General features: G+C 37.0%; 3 protein-coding genes across 5 annotated transcripts; all 3 read left to right on the top strand.

The window, feature by feature from the left end:
- Positions 1-2,118: 2,118 nt before the first annotated feature.
- LOC131324647 (F-box/LRR-repeat protein At4g14096-like) lies at positions 2,119-5,388 on the top strand. Of its 2 annotated transcripts, XM_058356689.1 has the most exons (4): positions 2,119-2,133; positions 3,350-4,335; positions 4,511-4,651; positions 4,872-5,039. In XM_058356689.1, the coding sequence occupies exons 2-4, from the start codon at positions 3,445-3,447 to the stop codon at positions 4,896-4,898; spliced, it is 1,059 nt and encodes a 352-aa protein (XP_058212672.1). In that variant the 5' UTR covers positions 2,119-2,133; positions 3,350-3,444; the 3' UTR covers positions 4,899-5,039. The 2 variants fall into 2 exon arrangements, with proteins under 2 accessions (XP_058212672.1, XP_058212671.1); XM_058356688.1 differs by lacking the exon at positions 2,119-2,133 and having other exon boundaries at positions 4,769-5,388.
- Positions 5,389-6,102: 714 nt separating this feature from the next.
- Positions 6,103-8,679, top strand: LOC131323230 (uncharacterized). 2 transcript variants are annotated; one of them, XM_058354920.1, is made up of 3 exons: positions 6,103-6,889; positions 7,949-8,066; positions 8,201-8,679. In XM_058354920.1, exons 1-3 carry the CDS (start codon positions 6,162-6,164, stop codon positions 8,417-8,419), a joined length of 1,065 nt encoding a protein of 354 aa, XP_058210903.1. In that variant the 5' UTR covers positions 6,103-6,161; the 3' UTR covers positions 8,420-8,679. The 2 variants fall into 2 exon arrangements, with proteins under 2 accessions (XP_058210903.1, XP_058210904.1); XM_058354921.1 differs by having other exon boundaries at positions 6,112-6,889; positions 7,964-8,066.
- Positions 8,680-13,500: 4,821 nt separating this feature from the next.
- On the top strand, positions 13,501-20,853 carry LOC131324351 (uncharacterized). Its single transcript, XM_058356296.1, has 7 exons — positions 13,501-14,931; positions 15,121-15,372; positions 15,979-16,068; positions 18,428-18,577; positions 18,654-18,778; positions 19,296-19,425; positions 20,399-20,853. Exons 1-7 carry the CDS (start codon positions 14,356-14,358, stop codon positions 20,516-20,518), a joined length of 1,443 nt encoding a protein of 480 aa, XP_058212279.1. The 5' UTR covers positions 13,501-14,355; the 3' UTR covers positions 20,519-20,853.
- Positions 20,854-21,079: the final 226 nt, after the last annotated feature.

Below are 21,079 nucleotides of genomic sequence, written 5' to 3'. Positions count from 1 at the left end.
CTGCATACCTGAGTCACATAAGAGCATCTCCAATGAGTTTTTATTGTTTTGATGGTGTGTATTAGGAGCTAGCAAATGAAGATGATTTTAGGTGTCCCAATGCTTTTTATGCTAGAGTATGCTGATCTTGAGGTGTATTAGCATATGTGCCAAGTTTGGCGATATAATTACCAAACATTAAGTGAGTCCCCTCTTCACAAATTCAAGTTCCAAGCTTAAGAAGTAAATGCCCGGTTGTTCTTTTTGAAAATTAAACCAATTGAAATTTATTTTAGAGAGTTATTAGTAGAATTTATTGTTAAAAGATAACACACTCTTAACTAAACCCATGTACGAAAGGTGCCAATAAAGAGTGGGGGAAGAGACGGATTTGAGACTACTAACGTCTCTAGCACTCTCTAGCACTGATACATAGAGTTGCCGGGTAGTACTTTTGATGTTGGCTCGAATGGTTCCTATGAGTTTTTCTTAGTTCTTTTTTGTGTGAAAAAAAATAAAGTAAAAAGCCTAATTGGTTATTTCTTTCATCGCCCCAAACATACCAATATTAGCATTGATGAACTGTAAATGTATTTCAGTGTACAAACGACTATTCAGAGTTCCTAGAGCTTCTTGTGAGAGCAACTCCAACTCAAGTGTCTAAAATAGAGATCGAAAAAATGATTTTTATTCAAAAAGTGGTTATAGAGAGTGAGACTATTCATTGCAACTCCAACCATCTTCTCTATATCCATCTTTATATTGCGAAAATTCACTTCTCTCTCTAAACAATTTAATTTTCGTTCACTTTTTCTTTAAAATTTAACTCATCTTTCACATTAAATTTAAAAAAATTCTAATTTTTTTTTTCTAAGACTTTAACTAAACGTGTTCAATTTTGGGTGAGAGGTATGGTCCATATCTTGTCAATGATATAAATTTTATAGAGAAATAAATTTATGGAGTAAAAGTTATAGTACTGATTATTCAAATATAGAACAAAAAGTACAAAGGACATGAGTGGTATTAGAATTTTTATATATAAAGAGAAAAAGGAGAGTAAATTTGGAGACCAAATCTCCCCTCAATATAGATATTTGGAGCATTAGAGCATCTTCAATTCAACCCATTTTATTATTCATATACTTAAAATTTGAGTAAAAAGTCTAAAAACCTATCTCCAATATCATACCCATAAGCATCTCCCCCAATATAAAGCCAGAGTACAAAAAAATTAAAGAAAAGATTAAATAAATTATAAAATCTCCCATTAATATAAAAATTTAGAGCATTATAGAACTTGTTCAGAGACTGGAGTTGCTCTAAGAGCCCGTTCTAGAAACCTTCTTATTTTATAAGTACTTATTTTGGTGCTTTATTTCACAAAACCCAAATAAGCAGCTTATTTTCACATTTTCAAACTTAAAAATAATGTAAATGAAAAATAATTTTTCAATTTTTTTTACACCGTATTAAAGATTTCAATGAGATCTATCAAACAAGATTCATAGTGATAGAAAAATTATTTGCGTAAGCACATGATTTTTAAGCTTGAAATTACATTTTTAAAAAATAAGTACTTATTCACCCTTTTATGGAACACACCTTATTATTAGACAAAAAATAAGTTCTTATTTCGGTTCTGAAACGGGCTCTAAGGCTTGTTGAAAAACTCGTCGTAATACCTTAACGCATTTGTGGAATCCACTTTTATCCTAATCCAAATTTTATCCTAATCCTAATGAACACATTAACACATTTTTTGACACATAAGAGCATTTCCAGTTTGACCCATTTTAAGACTCAAATTTAAAAATTGGGCAAAAACTACTAAAATCTCTCCCCAATCTTTGACCCAAACCCTTCCTCATTTTGGGTTTTACCCATTTTTTTGTCAAATCTGAGACAACTTTTGCCTTGACCTATTTCTCCAACGGCTAGTTAGAGAGAGAGAGAAAGAGGGAGATGTGTAATGGATTTGATGGTTGGAAATATGTCTACCCAAAATGAATTTTTACCCAAAATTTGACTCAAATTTGAGGAAAAATATGGGTGAAGGCTGAAGATGCTCTAATGACGTAAATACAGGGAGGCATTCATGAGCGAGCTGAGTTCTCTCCTCTGTATATCTGGAGCAGATTCTTACTTTACCCGGTAAGGCCCTCTCTCTCTCTCTCTCTCTCTCTCTAGCTTCGTATGCTTCTGCTTTGGTTATTCTTAGGTTAATCTTAGTTACTCAGAAATAGGTTTAGATGTTCCATTCTCTGTGTGAGCATTGCCACTAATTCAGAAGTCCCACATATGAATCTATGATACTCTTTTTTTTTTTGCGTAACTACTATCTGTAACACGATGGATTGTATATCTGTTCTATGAAGTAGTCATTTTCAAATCGAATATGATAAACCCACATTCGATGTCAAAATCAATACTTAACACTATTACACCTATATTTGAGATGGTCTCTTTACACGCATATGATGAAGGCTCGGCATCTTTCTTATCTGCTGGAAGATAGAGATCTAAATTGACTCTATTTGGGTTGTCTTATACCAAAGATCCTTTCTTTCTCTTCCAATCCGATCTCGAACTCAAGCTCATTAGTTTTTTTTTTACTTTTTGCCCTTTCCTTCTGAAAGCCCGCCTCCGTTAGCTAACATGGAAATTTATTCCTGTTGGACGGGCTTCGAGGACCAGACTTCCTATATCGGATGGTATAGACAAATACACCCCGAAGATCGAATAGCACTGTGTTATGTTTGCTTGCATCAGTTGATTCTCACTTCATCCTTTCCTTCCCGCATAGGGTTCAACGTGACGTAGACCTTCTTCTGCTTTTCCCTTTACAGTTATGTCAATCTATCCAAATAGAGCATATGACAAGTGTATTTGTCTTTTCAAGTTAAAGTTTGGACTAGCGAAGGTTTATTTTGGTCTCTGCATTTCTAATGTCCATGGATTAAAAGCGTATATCATTAGAAGAGTTTCAATGGGGCCCCTGCATCAAAATAGGTTGTATGTAAGTTGAAACTTTAACTAAAAAGAACCATGAGAATGCAAATCTTTAGCAAAGTTTTATGAGATCCTATTTTTATCCAGCTCAAAACCTGCATGGAACGATCAATATAACAGCAGGAAAACGTATATATATTGATTTTGTCTTCTTAACTTTTGTATGAGGAAGTTCTTTCACGGAAAATCTTCTTTTTTGTTAGTACACTCGTATTGGCCCCACTTGAGCAAAATTTAAAGATCCCATCCCTACTTTTCTATATTCACAAGTTTCATTTGCTATTTGTCATGACTGCTATAGATAGTCTATCTCATGAAGTCATTCTTGACATTAACGACTCTATATTCTTGTAATTAGGTGGTGACTGGAAAGAGAAAAGGAAAAATGGATGATGTCGTTCTGCTACTTCCAAACATCAGAAGTTGTCCAAAGATGTGACCTATGGTGAGGGAATGGATGTAATCAGCAGCTTTTCGGACAACGTTCTCCATCACATCCTCTCCTTCCTTTCAACCGAAGACTCCATACGAACTTCTATATTATCGAGAAGATGGCAATATTTATGGACCTCCATTTCAGACATCAATTTGGATGATATTTCTTGGTCAAAGGATATTGACAAAATTAAAGATCAGTGTCCAATGTGTCATAGGTTCTCAGATTTCGTGGATAGAGTTCTCCTTCTTCATGATGCTTCAGATATTAGAAGACTTCATCTTAATATTCTTGACCCTGTGAATTCTTCTCGTCTGAATTCATGGATCTCTGCTGCTATAAGGCACAATGTTCAAGAGCTCGATCTTGACTTGCCTGTGAGAACGCGCTTTCTGTTGCCTTGTTGCCTTTTTACTTGTGAATCGCTACTTGTGTTGAAGTTATTTATGCAATGCGTTTTGAAACCTCCTAGTTTTATTTACTTGTCGAGCCTCAAGACCTTGGTGTTTGACAACCTTACATTTTCTGATGACGAATCGACACAACACCTATTTTCTAATTGTCCGGTGCTTCAAGAGTTGGCCTTAATGAATTGTGGATGGAAGAATATAAAGACTCTCACCATTTCTGTTCCAACACTAAAGAGATTGACTATTGAAGATGATCGAAGTTTATGGGCTGATGCACTCAGTTGTGCGGTCAAAGTTCATGCTCCAAATCTCATCTGCCTGAAGTTCACTAGTACTCTGAAGGGTCACTTCCATTTATGTGGCATATCTTCCTTAGTCAATGCATCTATTGACCTTCCACATCGAGTTCTGTCGCAGCAACACGCTTCTCGTGTAATAGGAGTGCTTACTGGGATTTGCAATGTTAAAAGTTTGACAGTATTAGCTGATACGCTTCTGGTATGTCTGCTTCTTGTGTTTTACAATATTGCTGTAAGAAAAACCAGAGTTTAGGTTGAAACTTGGTTGTTTTTGTTTCCCACGCATAAATTAAACAACTAGAAACCAGCCTTCACAATATTGACCAGTTTATTCTTTGATTTTTTGTGTGGTGCCAAGTCTATCTCTTATGCAGATAATAACGTGGTTCGTCTTCCTACGTTTTCCCAATATGACCGATTTGGAGCTGAATGCAGAATTTTGTGGTGACTTGACTGGTGGTCTGATCAACTTGCTTGAAAAATCACCTAAGCTAGAGTTTCTTGACTTTGCTCAGGTATATCTCCAATCTATTTCCTTGCAAAGGAACTATTTTGTCTATTTGTTTGATATCCAAAGGCATTTACTAAATTGGTTTGACTGGAGTTTCAAATTTGTTTTTTTTGTTGTTTAGGGCTTCGACTCAGATTTTATCCATGACCATGAGGTTTGTTTGATGTTGGAAAGAGTTCCTTCCTGTTGTTGCTTTAAATGGTTTAGCCTTTCTTACTTCAAAGGGAAGCCGGCAGAGATGCATTTTCTAAGACTTTTGTTGAAGAATGCAACTGTGTTGAAGAAGATGACGTTATACTGTGAGCCTATATTATCTGAAGATTCGGAAAAAGAAGAGGAGGTCAACAATCAGTTGAGGGGATTTCCAAGAAGATCAGAAAGCTGTGTTATTGAGTTGCTTTGAAACCTTTGATCAACTTTCTCGGAAGCTCAGTTGTCTTATCGTTGATCGTTTCAAGATATCTAGTGGTTACTTGTCTATTTCAAGCTCATTTCAAAACACTTGCAATGTTTCTCAGGAGTTTGTTGGAAAACACACAAGGCTTGTGCCCTTTTGAACTGTTTAAGGAGCTCCGATTTGGAGAGGATCATGGGATGTCGTGCAGATCGGTTATATCGAAATGATCTTGTATTTTGTAATTTGTGTATTAGGAATGACGTCGAACTTTTCCTTTTCGTGGACAGGTCTAATGGACCTCGCGAAATATCCACTAGCACTATTATTGAAATTTGTCGGCGGAGTAATTCCTCTACTTATGAAGTTATCTCCGTCATGAAAGCCACACACATAAATTTTGCTGCTCGGTCGACTGGTAGAAGAAGGTCCCACGTCCCACACCTCCCGTCCAGCTAGGATGGGACATAAAACGTCATCAAGTCTTGCACAACTGATACCTCCATTTTTTTGCCATTGATTTTGTGAGAACATTTGGATTCGAACCTAAGTAGAAAAACTTCAACGGATTTACAGTCTGTCGCTTCTGACCACTCGGCCCCGAGTTGCTACTTGCTCGGGTTGTTTGAGATTTCTGCGTAAGCCCAACCCAATTTCACAACAGGCTTTTGGCCGCGACCGAAACTTGGGCTCAAATTTATTATTCAAGCCCTAAAATTCGTTGGACTTCGGCTTGGGTTTCCGCGACCCAAGTTGCCTCCTAGTCATGCCCTAAGTCACATGCTCTGATGCACTTGCGAGAGTGGGAGGTGAGCGCGAGCGTGAAAATCTAAAACTGCTTTTATGGGTGTAAACGAGCAAAATCGAGCCCATTTCATTTTACTTTTCGAGTTGAATTGAGATTTAGAGTATCGAGTTTGACTCATTCTACTGCATGAGACTAAAACTCGAACTTCAGCTCAATACAATTATTAAACAAATCGAGCCAAGCCAAAGCGGAACTTCAAATTGCTTGTGAGGAGCTCAGTTCGTTTTCTGCCCTAACTATTTGGAAGCACTGAAAATTATGATCCAGGATTGTGACTAAGCAACGCCCCACAACCTAATCTCCCTCTCTCTCATGGCTCAATTCAGAACCATCAGTTGTCGCCATTTCCACAAACTCCTAAACCCCCAAAACCCTTCCCAATACCTCAAAAACCCTCTTCGCATTCATTCCAATACAACCCATTACTACAAACCAACCTTAATCTCTGTATTCAACAGACCCATATCGCTTTCCTCACAATTCCAACACGAATCAAGCAATTTACACGACACCCACGATCGCAATTCGAAGCCGAAGAAGCCCTTACACCTTCTGTTCAAGGAAGCCGTCGGATTATCGGGAAAAATCGAGGTCGAAAACGAAGTCGAAGACAGTGAGTTGAAGAAGAAGTTGAGGAAATTGGAGGAGGAAGTGAGGAAGTTGACTGAGAATCGTAATGAGAGAGAAATCCTAAAGAAATTGGTCAAGAAGTCTAATAACGGTGATGGGTCGAAGGAGTTGAGGACTATTACCAAGAGCTTGCATTTGTTGTTTGCAAATAATGATGTCGGTGGTGGTGGTGGTAGTGAAAAAAGTGAGGGTATGGCGAATTTGGGCATGGAGGATCCAAGGGTTTACAAAGAGCTTTCGCGCGAAATGGTGGAGTTTGTGACTCATTTGTTTGAGAAAGGGTACTTCAGGGATGCTAATTTCTTGCCCAGGAACAAGTTTGATGTTACTTGTTTCGAAAACAGTTACGGCCGCGATTTCGTGAAGTATGCTGCTGAGAAGTTTGGCAAGGATAACCGCGAAATCGCAAAGTAAGAATGATTCACAAGCCATCTGTTTTTCTTGATATTGTTGTTTGAGATTAATTGTGTTGAACAGAAGTTGTATGATTGTGGACCTCGTATATAATTGTTTGTACTGAATTTCTTTCTTTGTGCACGATATATTTTGTTGCTGACTATTATTTGCCTGAAATTTTAGCTCAATACCAAGGGCCTTTGTCAATGGTGATCATACCAATTAGTAAAAGTTTGGCTCGACCGTTGTTTTCTTTTTCGAATATTTGGTTTTCCTCTTCTTGTCTTAGCCCGTAAGGAAAATATGCTGGGGGGAATGTCATGTTTTCATGTTCTGAGGTTTATTTGATACTTGTACGTTATGGATATTTCAGAATAGTGGAGGTATAATGCAAGGCGAAACTTTTGGATAGCTACAAATGAGATTCCATCCTCTTTAGAATGACATGCTCTCTGATGTTCAATTTAACGAGTAAGAATTGCGAAAAGTTTGTAGCACAAAGTCCCAAAAGTTTTGTCATGGGACTGCGAGTGATTGACCTCTCTGTGTTGTTTGAGACACTGAAATAGTAACCTGCACTTGCCGCTTCATTTCCGCTTCAAAGCAGGATTAGGTTCGCTTATGGCATGTGCTGGTGGAATTTGGTGTTATTGAAAGGAGAACTTGCAGTATCTTGATTTACGATGACAGAAAATTCGCATAATAGAGACACAAATCAACATTCTTATGTGTATGTCTGTTTGAGTGAGGGTCTGTGTTTGTGAAGGCGTATACATAATTGGTGTTTCCACTTCCATTTGGCTATTTGTTTTGTGCAATAATGCTATGCTGACAACGTCTTGTGCACCAGGTTTTGTAACAACCTAATGTGGCACACGTATAGTGGTTGGTAGAATAGGTCTGACTGGAAACTCATTGTCCAACCACTATGGAGCTGGTGTCTCACATGATGCACATCACGTCATAAAAGAATGTGGTGTATTAATGTGGTTACAATAATATCATTTTTATTGTTGCTGTTTCTCCATCTTGTAGCTCCTTGAACACTTGTGAACTTAAGTTGCTGATCACAGATGGTTGTCGGCCAGTGACATGAAAAGGGTGGCCGCCTTTGGTTGTCCTTCCCTGGGAAGGAAGAATATCTTTTCCGCTAAAAGACTACGCTATTTTTTCGGAATTCAGGAAGACACTGTAAGTCAAATGTCTCAATGAAAGTTTTCACCTCCACCTTGATTTTTTCTACATGTACTTAATTGAGACATCTACACATAACTTGACTGTTTTGGGGGTTTTATTTCATTGCATTGTCATGTGCTCACATCCAGGTGTGCAGCAAATGCATTTTGAAACCATCGTGCAAATTTGTGAATCAAAGTGTATGGAGAGGTGATAACAAGAACTTGGATTTGGTTGTTGTAATGAGGGTTATCACATTGTACGCTTTGGAATCAGTACCTCCACAGTTGGTCGTGCCCGACGAGATAAAGGATTCTGTTAATAGGTTGCTGAAGGAGGTTGTGAACCTAAGTGAAGCTGTTGCCTAAGGTGATTTTAGTTGTCCGTAGGTACATTGGTCTTTCGGGTGCTATGAAGCTGGATCCTTGTTGATACTCCTTGAACAGTTTGCTGGTTTCTGGATTAGTCAACTGATTTGTCTTTCGTCCTTAGGGTACTGCCATTATTCTGTTGCAAAAATCTGGAAGATTTAAATGCGATGTCTAAATGTCAAGATTGTTCTTCTTCAACAAATGCTACGAATATTTAGCTGCTGATGCCAAAGATTCCGATTGCATCCATGACATGATATTTTGCTGCCTGTGTTTTGGTCATATCTTGCTGCCTGTGTTTTGGTCATATCGCTTCCCAAATCTATGCACTGAGGCTTCTCTATTGGATGTGGAACAAAAAAGGGCTAATTTCGAAAAATGTTTAATAATTTCCTATTACTCCTTAAATAGAAAGGGTTAATATTGCAGACTAAGTTAGATATTTTTTCCCTGATGGACTAATTTCGATATTGATTGCTAATGAAAGTGCTATGATTTTGGAAAATCTATGGACTATTTCATAAATTTATATTCATGTTGAAAGTGTTGGATGTTAACGAATTATTAAAAACATTAAGTCCAACCTGAACAGAACTTATTGTCAGATTCTATCGATCTCGTGGTTATAAATGGTCTAATAATTGATTTTCTACAGGAAAGCATCAAATATGCAGCTTGTACGTGCTCACTGCTCGCGATCAAACCCGCTTATGTGGAAACCGTTAATAATACACGACATATAGTTAGCTTGACGGAATCGATGGATTTCTATTTGAAATTTGAAATACTTTTATAATACTGTATAAAAAGAATGCTATTTAAAAAGAAAATAAATAATGAATGTAAAGAATGATTCCTGTTGAATTTTTGAATAATAGAGTAAATGTCTTTCACCCTAAACTGGAGTCCCGTGGACATCGCAATAGATGATTTTTTTTTTTCCCCATAATATGGACATACAACATCCATAATAATTCCTTTTTTTCCCCTTAAACTCAAAATTTGAGTAAAACTCCCCAAAAATCTGCTCCACTCCTTTTGACTCAAACATATACTACCAAATTAAGTATGCTTATTTCTCCCCCAAATTTTTAAAAATGCCATTAATGAAGATTTTTATTAAAATTTGTATTTTGAATATTGGTAGGGCTGCTAAATGAACCAAAAAGCTTAAGCTTGGCTCGACTTTTGACTTGTTCAAACTTGTTTGGAAAAAATATAAGCCAAGCGGAATCAAATTTTTTCATTTGTAAAGAAATTCAAGCCAATCTTGAGCACAAGAGTGTTTGACTCGATCGGCTCATGAACAAAGAGTCATTCCGTAAAAATTACATAGAATTGGATATATTAGTAAATGTTCCAACTATGAGATACGAGTCGCATGTTCCCTATAGTTATTTTCTCTTCCATCCACGAGTAGGAAATCCCCTAAATGAGAAAAGGAAATCTGTCTATTTTTTTTTTTAATATATAAAGAGAGAGCATCACTTGGTGTGAATACTTTTGTTAAGCCCCGTCACAAAAGTGATTTCTCAAATTGACCCTCCTACAATAGATTTCTTTTTTCCGTTAATAGTTTTATTAATTAACTGTGGGGGTAAAAAGATAAAATTACTATGCCCAACCAATGGGGCGACCCGACCAGCTGGATTAAGCCGAGATCCTTTTGTAGCCAGTTTGATGGAGCCAACTTTCGTTTGTCGATCGATTTTTCGTAAACACTTCCAAAGGTATAAACGGTGGATTTTAGAATTATTGTTTTGTTGAATTATTGCTATCTTTCGACTCTACGAGTCTGCTTGTTTAATCGTACATGGATATCAAATCAGGCTTCTTATTCAAATGGGCTGCACAATTATATACTTAAAATACTTTTGAGTATAATTAATATGCATAGGATATACAATTAGAGGACATATTAGTAATCCGAACAATACTTATTCAACAAGTGGTATAGAAATACGAATGATGTACACAAATATCAGTGTACGATTCTAAAATGCTATTTGTGTACGATTCTAAAATGTTGGAAACCATCTGTGTCTTGACGATTTTTATCACCAGGCTTAAAAAGCTACAACTTGATTAATATTAGCTGGTGGGTATTACTTTATAGATCAATCATTATTTCCATTTATCTAACCCACGAGGGATTAAAGGTGGGATTCACACGCATAACCGATGCAAGACTGTGCGGAATATTTTTGCAGTTATGTGACCGCGCAAACAAAACGGAATCATAGACTAATATGATGTGAAAAGTAAGAGAAATAAAAGGGGAGTAGATTCTTAAGCATCCCATACGAAAGGTGATTGAGGCTTGCACAAGACTTGTCTGCGATTGGAGTGTTCGCACCCGTCGGATGGTGTTTTTAACAGTTGAGATTAAAAAAAAAAATTAACTTTTTCCCGGAGAAATTTTTTAAAATCTACACTGTTAAATGCAAAGATGAACAGCTGCGGTACAATCGCATGAGCTCTCTGCAGTCTAGAGAATCCGGGTCCGGGAGGCTTCCCCACCCACCTATTACTAGTTCCCCTGTCTACCACCCAATTTATAGGCCACATATAGAACTTCCCCATCTAGAACTTCCTTCGTAGTATGTGAAGAGAGAGAGAGAGATTGAGGCTTGCCCACCTATTACCGACTGAGCTCCCATTCAGTGATAGATTTCCTCCGGTCTCGTCTAGTTTCGGTTATTTGTGGTTCCGAAATAATGATTGGAACCATTTACCATTGAAAGCTCTTCGAGAACATGGATCACGTTAAAATCGTTGATCGGATACCGTTTGATATGATTTTGAAATGAACTAAGCTTCAGATAATTGTGTCGAACGGGTTACAATCCAGTGTTTCACAATTTGTTTTTCGCAAGCTTAATGCATTTCCAAATCATATCAAACGGGGGTGTTTGGGAACCCCATTTTCTCATTTTTGCATTTTCATTTTTTCATTTTGGGCGTTTGACACCCCATTATGAGAATGGATTCTTGGTTTTTTGGTTTAGAGGCAAAACCCAGAAACAGGCCTAGAGGTGTTTTTCACATTTTTGCATTTTTTCATTTTGTAGTCAATTACCAAAATACCCACTCTCCTCCCTCTTTTTTTTTTTATCTGCCCCACTTTCTTCCTTTCATTTTCAACAAAGTAATAAAGACAAAGGACAATATGATAAAAATCCAACCCATAATTTATTTTTGACAATCATCTACCAAACACTACTACATTTCAAAATACATTCTAGCCATAATCCAAAAAGCTAAAATATTGAAAATAAAAAGCCAAAAAATAAGTTCCTAAACACCCCCACCGATATCCGATTATCATGATTTCCCACGGTATCGAATACTGTCGATGTTCTGGACGAACTATAAATGGCCGAAACTGAAGGAGTTAGGAGAAATCACACTATATGGGAGCTCAGTCCACCTATTACTAGTCCCCTATCTAACCTCCCAATTTATAGTAAGCCTAACTGGCTATACATATAGAACTTCGACATCTAGATCTTCATTTGTACTCATTCCGTTCGGATTTAATAGTCCATCGTTCAATTTTAACCGGATAAAAAATGAGTTAAATTTTTAAATTGATAATAAATTTTATATTTAATATGGATCTTGTTTGATAGATTTTAATTAGTTCTACAAGATATAATTAATTGAAAAATGGCACGAACTCCTAAAAATGACTATTAAATCCGGATGGAAGAAGTACTTATATTTATTGGGTAGTAGATTTTTTTAGATAGGGCTATTGGGTGGTACATTTTGCTATTAATAGACTCCCTTATGATCAGGGATATAACTTTCGCACTTTCTTTTATAAATGTCCTCTAAATTTTGTCATTAAAGTTATTCTAATTTCCAAAAGTATGCCACAAAAAAAAAAATTTCAAAGTTTAACCACAGAAAAGAAGTGTAAAATTTCTTTGTATTCTAACAACAAAGTTGATATTTAAAAAGAAGAGAGAAATGCTACAGTTAGAAGTACACAAATTTAGTCACTGTATACATCCGACGCACGTAGGTTCCACATATGATATATGTGCAATTCACAAACATCAAATGGTTCTGAACATTTTTTTTTTTTTTTGGTTTAAAAGGAGCTGTAATTAAATTAACTAGTGATAGAATAGTACAAGTCTAGGATACAAGACCATCTGGACATCTGCCCTTAATTAAATAGAAATACAACTACGCATTGATTCTAAAACATAAAAACCCAATTCCCTCCAGTAGCCAAGGTTGGCTAAGCGATCTGCGCATGAGTTGCCTTTGCGAAAGTTATGGATTTAATCTTTTTCATTTTTTATCTAAAAAATAAAAATTTTCACTCTCTTTTTTAATAAATGCACTTTACTTCTTGTCTTGTAGTGAGAAGATTACACATCAAAGTTTCACTAAAGAACAAAAAATGAAGTGCATTTATCAAAAAAGAGAGTGTGAAAATCACTACCCTTTTATTTTTAAGATGATGAGGAGTAACAAAGTTGTGATATACTTAAGGCCTATTTTGGCATAATAAGCAAAATGACTTATATTTTTGTCCTTATTCAATTGTTTCGCATTTGTTAGTTTTTTGTCAATTTTTTGTGGATTATTATTTCATCAAAAAGAGAGGAATCGAAAAAGTAAAAAATTACGATCGAAACTCAATTGTTTTTAATCAAAGACGAAAATAAGCAAATAAGCCAATTTTTTCGTCTTTATTTAAAAAAATTAAATTTCAATTGTAATTTTTTACTCTTTAGATTTTCTCTAATCATGATGGAGGAATAATCCATAAAAAATTAACACAAAATTAACAAATACAAAAAATATTTATAATTAATAAGCCTGGCTTTATTATATTTGGCCAAACAAACCTAGGTATTTTCTAGAGTGCTGGCCCATGAGGCGAGACCACATCAAAGTCACTTTCCTGAAAAGATATCCCTGTCGTCGGATCCGGATCCTATACGAGGATTTCTCAGTGATCCGAGGATCATGTGAGAATTTTCATTTAAATTATTTGTATTAATAATTAATGGTCGGGATGTATTTGTTATTTTTACGGATAGCCCATCGTCAGTCCTACTAACCTCAGGCTTCATTTCCCATCAAAACGTGGCGGCAACACCAAATCAACTCTCTCTCTCTCTCTCTCTCTCTCTCACACACACACATCACTTTCTTCGTCTTCAACACCACTTCCTGCCAATTCCCCTCTCTTATCTACACTCTTGACCCCGTCTTTAACCTAAACCCCATAATCACTTGGTAAAAACCAAATCCCGATCCAATTCCTTCTTCCCCTCCCAAATCACCTCTATGAACCCTAGTTTCTGTTCCTTCTGTAAAAGCCCTAATTAATTTTACAGTTGCTTTTCGCTTCCGATTCAACCTGAATTTCCCGCACCCAAAATCCATAATTTCTAGCCTTGGTAAGAACTCCTAAAAATTCGTTATTTCAGAGCTCATAAAGACGAGGTTCGGATTAACAACTTTCACTGTTTCTAGGGTTTCCAAGGTAAGAACTCCCGTTCGCTTATTCTTTATCAGGATCGTGACCTAGATTTTTGAATTCTGTTTGGGCCTAGATACGGTGGATTTTGATGTTCTTGCTGTCGATTTAGGTCTGGATTGATTCGTTCATTTTGATGATTTGAGGCCTTCGTGTCCATGGTTTCTCACTTCGGTTGATTCAGTGTGTACATGTAGCTTTATATAAGCATATAACTGTGAGTATTTGAATGTGTTTTGATGAGTAAAGAGAAATATCTTCAAGCAAGGCCGTATTGGACCCATCCCTCCATAAGTATCTGTCGAAAAGTTGAATACGAGACGTTATGGTTTACGATTAGGATAGGCTAGTGATTCAACATTAAAACCTTTGGGTTATTGAACTTTCGGGCTATCCTGTTGGAGATACAAGTACCAACTGCCAAGAAATGATGGCAGAGAGATCATTTGAAGCATGGGAAGAGGTGCAAAGACATCTTGCACACGGGCAAGATTTGGCGGATAGGCTTGCGCAGGGATTCACGGGGTTAATTCAGTCTACTCATCAGATAACTCCTCCATCGTTCCCGTGGCCGAATAACCCTCCACAAACGAAGCTATTTGAAGTTGTTGAGTTCCCAACCCGGAATTTCAGTAAGAGGGATTTTGGGATTGTGACCGATAATCACGGGATTAACGGGGTTTCGGCAATTTTTGATATTGGGAACAGGCTAGGGCAGGTTGGGGCGGAGTTTGGGGCTGGTGTCAATGGTGTGGTTCAGCAAGTTTTCGGAAGCTTGCCGATAGTGTTTCGGCAAGATGAAAATGCTGTGGTAGCAGTACGGAGGGAGCTCAATAGCCAACAAAGCGATGGAGCTACAGGTATTCAGAAGGATTTGAGAATGTCTGCAGAGCGGTCTAGGGATTCTGGTTTTGTGGAGAATGATAAGGTTCCTGATAGGTCAATGGATGAGGAAACGGGGGGATCCAATTCAAAGACGTCTGAACTTCTCGACAGATCACAGGTAAATTTAAGATGATATGTAACTTAGAGTGTTCTTGTTAGCCTTTTCTTTTCTTTTTCTTCATTTAACTTATAAAATTCTGTAGAGGGGAATAGGGAAGGGGAACGTGCAGCTCCAGCTAATTTCCTCTTCTGAAGTATCTGTTAACTTGGATATTTGTCTTGTGATGATTCATTTCTTTGAATGCAGAGGACATTTAATGTGGCAGCTATATATGATAGTAGGAAAAAAAATCTGGAAGGTTCTTTTGTTGCAAAGGAAGACTTGTGGAGAGTAGAGGCATCAGCAACTGCATCACACGGCAGCTCTACGTCAGCGAATGAGAATTCCTCCCTCCTCCTTATCCAGCTTGGACCAGTACTTTTTGTTCGCGATTCAACACTTCTTCTTCCAGTTCACCTTTCAAAGCAACACTTGCTTTGGTACGGTTATGATAGAAAGGTATGTACGATTTCCATCAACCTAGTGTGAGCTATTTTGCGACTTTTTTGTTCTTACTTGGAAGTGGCATAGATGGTTTAGCTTATGCCTTATTGAAGGTTTTTCGAGCTTACTTTGTAGCGCTTGCTTGTTGTCATGCTTTTCTTAGGGAATTGTAGAGCCAAGCAACATCTGTCCTAGTCAAACACATAATTTCTGTAGTTGAGACATGAGCCTGGGCAATGGTTGAGTTTTTCTTGGTCTTAGGTGTTTTCTTGGCATATATATTTTTCAACGTTCACAGTGCGTAGCTTGTGGTTATAGCACACTGTAGGAAGGCATCCCAACAGATTCTTATGCAGTTTTTATGTTGGGGACATTTCGAGATTAAAGTAGTTGCCCTGGTAATAGAAGTCCTTCAATGATGGCTATTATTGGAGCAGCAATGGAAAAAGAAAAGCATCATATCTGGACAACATGTGTTAGTGCTTGAATTATGTGCTTGGATAATGTCAACTTCTCAGTAATTTAGCATTATTATCTTGATCCTTAAAATCAATGCAACTTTGTGCTTTTATCTCTCCACTCTCCAGTAACATGTGCTTAATCAATTTGAACTGTTGGCAGAATGGGATGCATTCTCTTTGTCCAGCTGTGTGGTCTAAGCATAGAAGATGGTCGCTGATGTCAATGATCTGTCTCAATCCTTTGTCATGTGTAAGTTAAAAGCAGTGATTCTATTTTGGCTTTGTTTAATTACACTGCTAGTATGGGGTAGGGATGGCAAATTGAACCCAAACCCATTAACAAACCCAGACCCATCAACTAAAAAATAGACCCAACCCAACCCATTTATTAGTTGGGTAAGAATGGGTCCAAACCCAACTAACCCATTGTTAGTTGGGTCTTAATTGGGCATCAATTGGGTCAACTTAAATGACCCAATAGGTCATGAAAGTAACCCACCAAAAATTCCCTTTTCTTTGCCAGATTTCACTGGGAATGAAATTCCTGGCTCGGTAAGCCTCTTTACCAGATCTCTCTCTCTCTCTCTCTCTCAATTCTTCTGTGCTAAATTACACGTGTTCAAAAATGTTTTGAACGATACGAATTAAAAACCAATTGTGACCGGTAATAATTATTTTGACCAGTCAAAATTGAAAACACATCTCATCCATCGATTGCCCGAATGGACTAATGAAATTGCGCTCCGCCGTGAATAAGTTTCTCTTATGGTAGTCCCGCATAGGTTTGGATTAAAAAGTTAAGTGACTTATTTTTGTCCTTATTCAAATTTTTTTGTTTTGCGTCAAACTTTTGTGACTTATTGATTTGTTTCGACGAGAGAAATTGGAAAAGTAAAAAAAATTGATCGAAACTTATAATTTTTTGAATAAAGTCAAAAATAAGTCAATAAGACAAAAAATTTACTTATTCTTGTCTTTTTGAAAAAAATTTATGAGTTTCAATTATAATTTTTTACTTTTTCGATTTTTCTTGACGAGACCAATCACTATTGTTTGACGCAACAGTATCAAATACGAAAAAAAATTGAATAAATACAAAAAAAAGATATATACATCTCGCAACGGGTTTGTTTTGATTCTGATCGAATGGAAAATTCAACTTACGAATGGAAAGCTGGCTTGTTCGGGGCTTATTTTTTTTGTCCTTATTCAATTTTTTTCGCATTTCTTTGTTTTTCGTTAATTTTTTTTGGATTATTGCTTCGATATGACAAGAGGAATCTAAAAAGTAAAAAATTATGATCGAAACCCAAATTTTTTGAATGAAGACAAAAATAAGCCAATTTTTTCGTCTTTATTCAAAAAAATATGAATTTCGATCATAATTTTTTACCTTTTAGATTCTTCTCTTCATGACAAAGCAATAATCCTTAAAAATTTGACGAAAAACTAACAAATGCGAAAAATATTTGAATAAAGACAAAAAAAATAAACCACTTGGATACGCTGCGATTTGGTAATTAAGAGCAACCAATATGGTAATTAAGTGTAAGGGGTAATTTGGTCATTTTTGTAGTAGAGGGATAGTGTGATAATTTTAGCGTACATGGTATTTTATTCCTTTAAATTTACAGTGTACATTTGTATTTTAGTCATTTCGGTATATAGTATGTAATTGGGTTAATGGGCGGGTCGGGTTTGCTTTTAAATAAATGGGTTGGGTTGGGTATGGATAATTAGACTCATAATTAATGGGTCTAAATGGGTCAATGACCCATTAAAGACCCAACCCACTTGCAACTTACCCATTTAGACCCAAACCCGCCCATTTGACACCCCTAGTATGGGGCTAGTCTTATTACTTATCTTTGATCATGTTCTACGCGATGTCTGCTTTCTGTCTCATATGTGAATCAGTATCGGGAGGTAGCCATGGATCATTGTAGCCACAACAGATGCACCATAATGTTTAGTTGTTTTGATGAATTGTGAAGTCATGATAGGCATGGAACTATTGAGCAGATCTCTTTGGAACTAGATAATTTCTTAACCAAATGTCTGCCACATCATTATTCTCACAAACCAAGAAAGATGCAGTGTAGTATTGGCTCTGTGAAATTCCGGTCTTCAATGGTTAGGAGTGTTACCTTCCGACATTTGTGCGGTTTTTCTCACAATACGATGACTTAAATGTGTTTATCATGTGGTTATGTACTAGAAATTGAATGGGTTTAGTGAAAAAGGGGATTGATACATGTAGGAGATTATAAAAATCTCTAATACGGTCTAATGTGAGCTTCTTAGAACATCATAGAATGATAGGATTAAGTTGGGTTCGAATTTGGATAAATATATAATATCCTACTTCATCATATGTGCACACCCAAAAGAGAGTAAGGCTCAAATCATGTTACAATATGTATCTATATAGATGCTATTTTGCTTGAGTTTCCATGGATCTTTGAAGAATCAGAGTATCATTTTACATTCGTCCTTTTCATTTAACCTAACACATGTTGATTCTCTAACTTAGTTTCTCCTCTCTGGTCAATCTTGGATTTGCAGTTCCAACCATTGGTGGCTTTTCTAACTTACTTTTTCCTCTCTAGTCATTCATGGATTTGCAGTATCCAAATGGTCAGTTCACCTATGTATCTGGTGAGGGCTTATCCACTAGTGCATTCTTACCTTTTTGCGGTGGCCTGCTTCAAGCTCAAGGTCAATATCCAGGAGAGATGAAGTTCAGTTTCTCCTGCAAGGTACGATGTCATAAGAATGTATATATGTTTCAGCTTCATTTACCCGGAAAAACATCTGGTTTACCTTGTTTTGCAGAATAAATGGGGAACACGCATTACGCCAATGGTGCAGTGGCCAGACAAATCATTTACATTGGGTGTTGCACAGGCTTTAGCTTGGAAGGCATCCGGTCTAATGGTGAGACCAACTATCCAATTCAGGTAAGAGCATTTCTTTATTATGTGAATAGCAAGTTACATAGTCACAAGACTCACAATGTTTTATGAAAGTGGCTTGGGTTATACAAGTCATAGTTGGTCATCTCAGATGCAACCTTTACTTCTTGTGTTGCTCGACTGCAAGCCAGCTTCTTTATCCAGTTCTTTTAAAACAAGGCCCATTAACTCTTTTGTGCATTGGTTTTTAGTTCAACATGGAGTATTATTCTAGCTACTCTGGAGTCTCGACCCGCGGGTGTCTAAAAATGGTAGAAAGCAACTTTTTGGTCCCAAAACTAGCAAAGATAAAAAAAAAAGGAGCGGTGAAACTACAGGGCAACATGTTCTTTCTTCAGTCTTCTATTTTTTTTTATGCATGTGAGTAAGCAGTAGTAATTATCTTTGCCCCCTCCTATAGTGGTTGGTGGTTCCTACTTTCCTGTTTCAGCATGCTTTCATTTCACATGTTATATGTTGTTATTACTTCACTTGTTCTAATGGTATCTGTTTATCCTGTCAGTGCATGCCCAACATTTGGTGGAAGCAATCCTGGCATGCGGACAGAACTGATTCATTCTGTGAACGAGGAGCTGAGTCTGATATGTGGTTGTGCTTTTACGTCACATCCTTCTGCTTTTGCATCGGTATCGGTAAGTTATTTCTACCATTAAAAGTCCAAAATGATGTAAATCTCATGTACAATGTTAATCATCCAGTTCTCCTATATGGCTGGGATATAAAATTTCATCTATGGGGTTTGTGAAATAGGTGGAGGCATAATAACTTCAATTGCCGGGATTATATGGATGGCCTGGAATAGTAGTTGTGGCAGTTTGAAATATTTTGGTGGTTATAGGTGCAGGCTATGTAGCACCGACACCGACACACCTAAACTCCAACACGCGAATGTTAAAAAATTGGACACAACACATTTGGGATACATTTTAAATAATATTTATGTATTCATTTATAAGAATATAGAAGGCTCTAATTCTAAATATGTAACACCATATACATTAAATGTTGTTTATCATCACATCATTCATGACAACATTCTGACAAAAAGCGTTTCGTTATCGTTGTGTCTTTATAACCAATAGTCACACAAAGCAAGAGTTTTAACTATATCATTTAACAACCCGACGTGTCTTGCGTGCATCCTGAGAGTGTCTGGAGCATTTTTTGAGGTGTCCCATTTTTTAGGGTGTTCCTGAAGTATTGCACATAAAAAATGTTGAGAAAAAATAGGACACTTCAGATTTGAGTGTTGGATACGTGTCCGAAAAGTGTCGGTATCCGAAAATTGCAGACATTGGTACGTGGATCCCGACGAAGTTTCCGTGCTACATAGGGTACAGGGGTACTAGATAAAGTAGTAGTCACAAACTTCTTTTTTGTGTTAACTTACGGTGACAGTGCTGGACTAGGAGGGTGCAAGATTTTGCTAGACTTCTAGGCAGTTTAAATCCATCAATGACACAGTACTTCTTTGCAGAAGTTTTGAATGCTTCACTTTGTTTGTTCTCACCTGGATAGCCCCTCTCTTTCTCGTTCTCTCTTTCATCTCCTCTAGAAATTGTAATCTATCATTTGTCTGATATTATCTTCACTCGTCTGATTCAGCTAGGCAGGTCCAAGTGGAATGGGAATGTTGGCAACTATGGTATAGTCGTGAGAGCTGAAACTCCTCTCAGCAACTTTGGCAGGCCTTCCTTCACAGTGCAGTTAAATGGTGGTACCTAGTTTTGATTGTACCACACATGTACTGTGCAGCTTTTAGTGTATATATTTGCCTTGGGCTAAAATAGTTGATATGAGTGTCCAACCACTGTCCATACAAATGCTAATGGTTTACGATGGTTTACTGTAAATTGTTTGTATGCTCTGGAATTTTGGAGGTAATTTGTTGATTTTGTGCGAGATATGCGGCCTGCGTCTAACAGAATTACTTCATGTAAAAGTCAATTTCGGCTTGAAAGGATTGAAGTTGCCTTGTCTCCTTCCTTCTTTGACTCAAATTGTAGGGAAGTTTAGGTTTTTGGATCTGATATAAAATTGATCTAGTAAGTCTTTGTTTTTGTTTGATTTTTGATTTTACATTTGTGGCGGGAGGTATTGAATCTACGCCTTCTAACTGGATATGGATGAGACGAAAGGAAAATATTATGCAAGGTGCTAGAGTTTGATTCATCTCACCCCGACATCAGTATTTATTGCTTAAGTCAAGTGTTTGGAGTGACTTACGCGCACTTTGACTAGTCATGGACTCATGGGTATCAATACCACCGTCAATATTCTATGCCA

This window comes from Rhododendron vialii, chromosome 4a (assembly GCF_030253575.1).
Source record: "Rhododendron vialii isolate Sample 1 chromosome 4a, ASM3025357v1".
Classification (NCBI taxonomy): domain Eukaryota; kingdom Viridiplantae; phylum Streptophyta; class Magnoliopsida; order Ericales; family Ericaceae; genus Rhododendron; species Rhododendron vialii.
The sequence above is the reverse complement of the archived record's forward strand: the minus strand, read 5'-3'. Positions and strand labels throughout refer to the sequence as shown.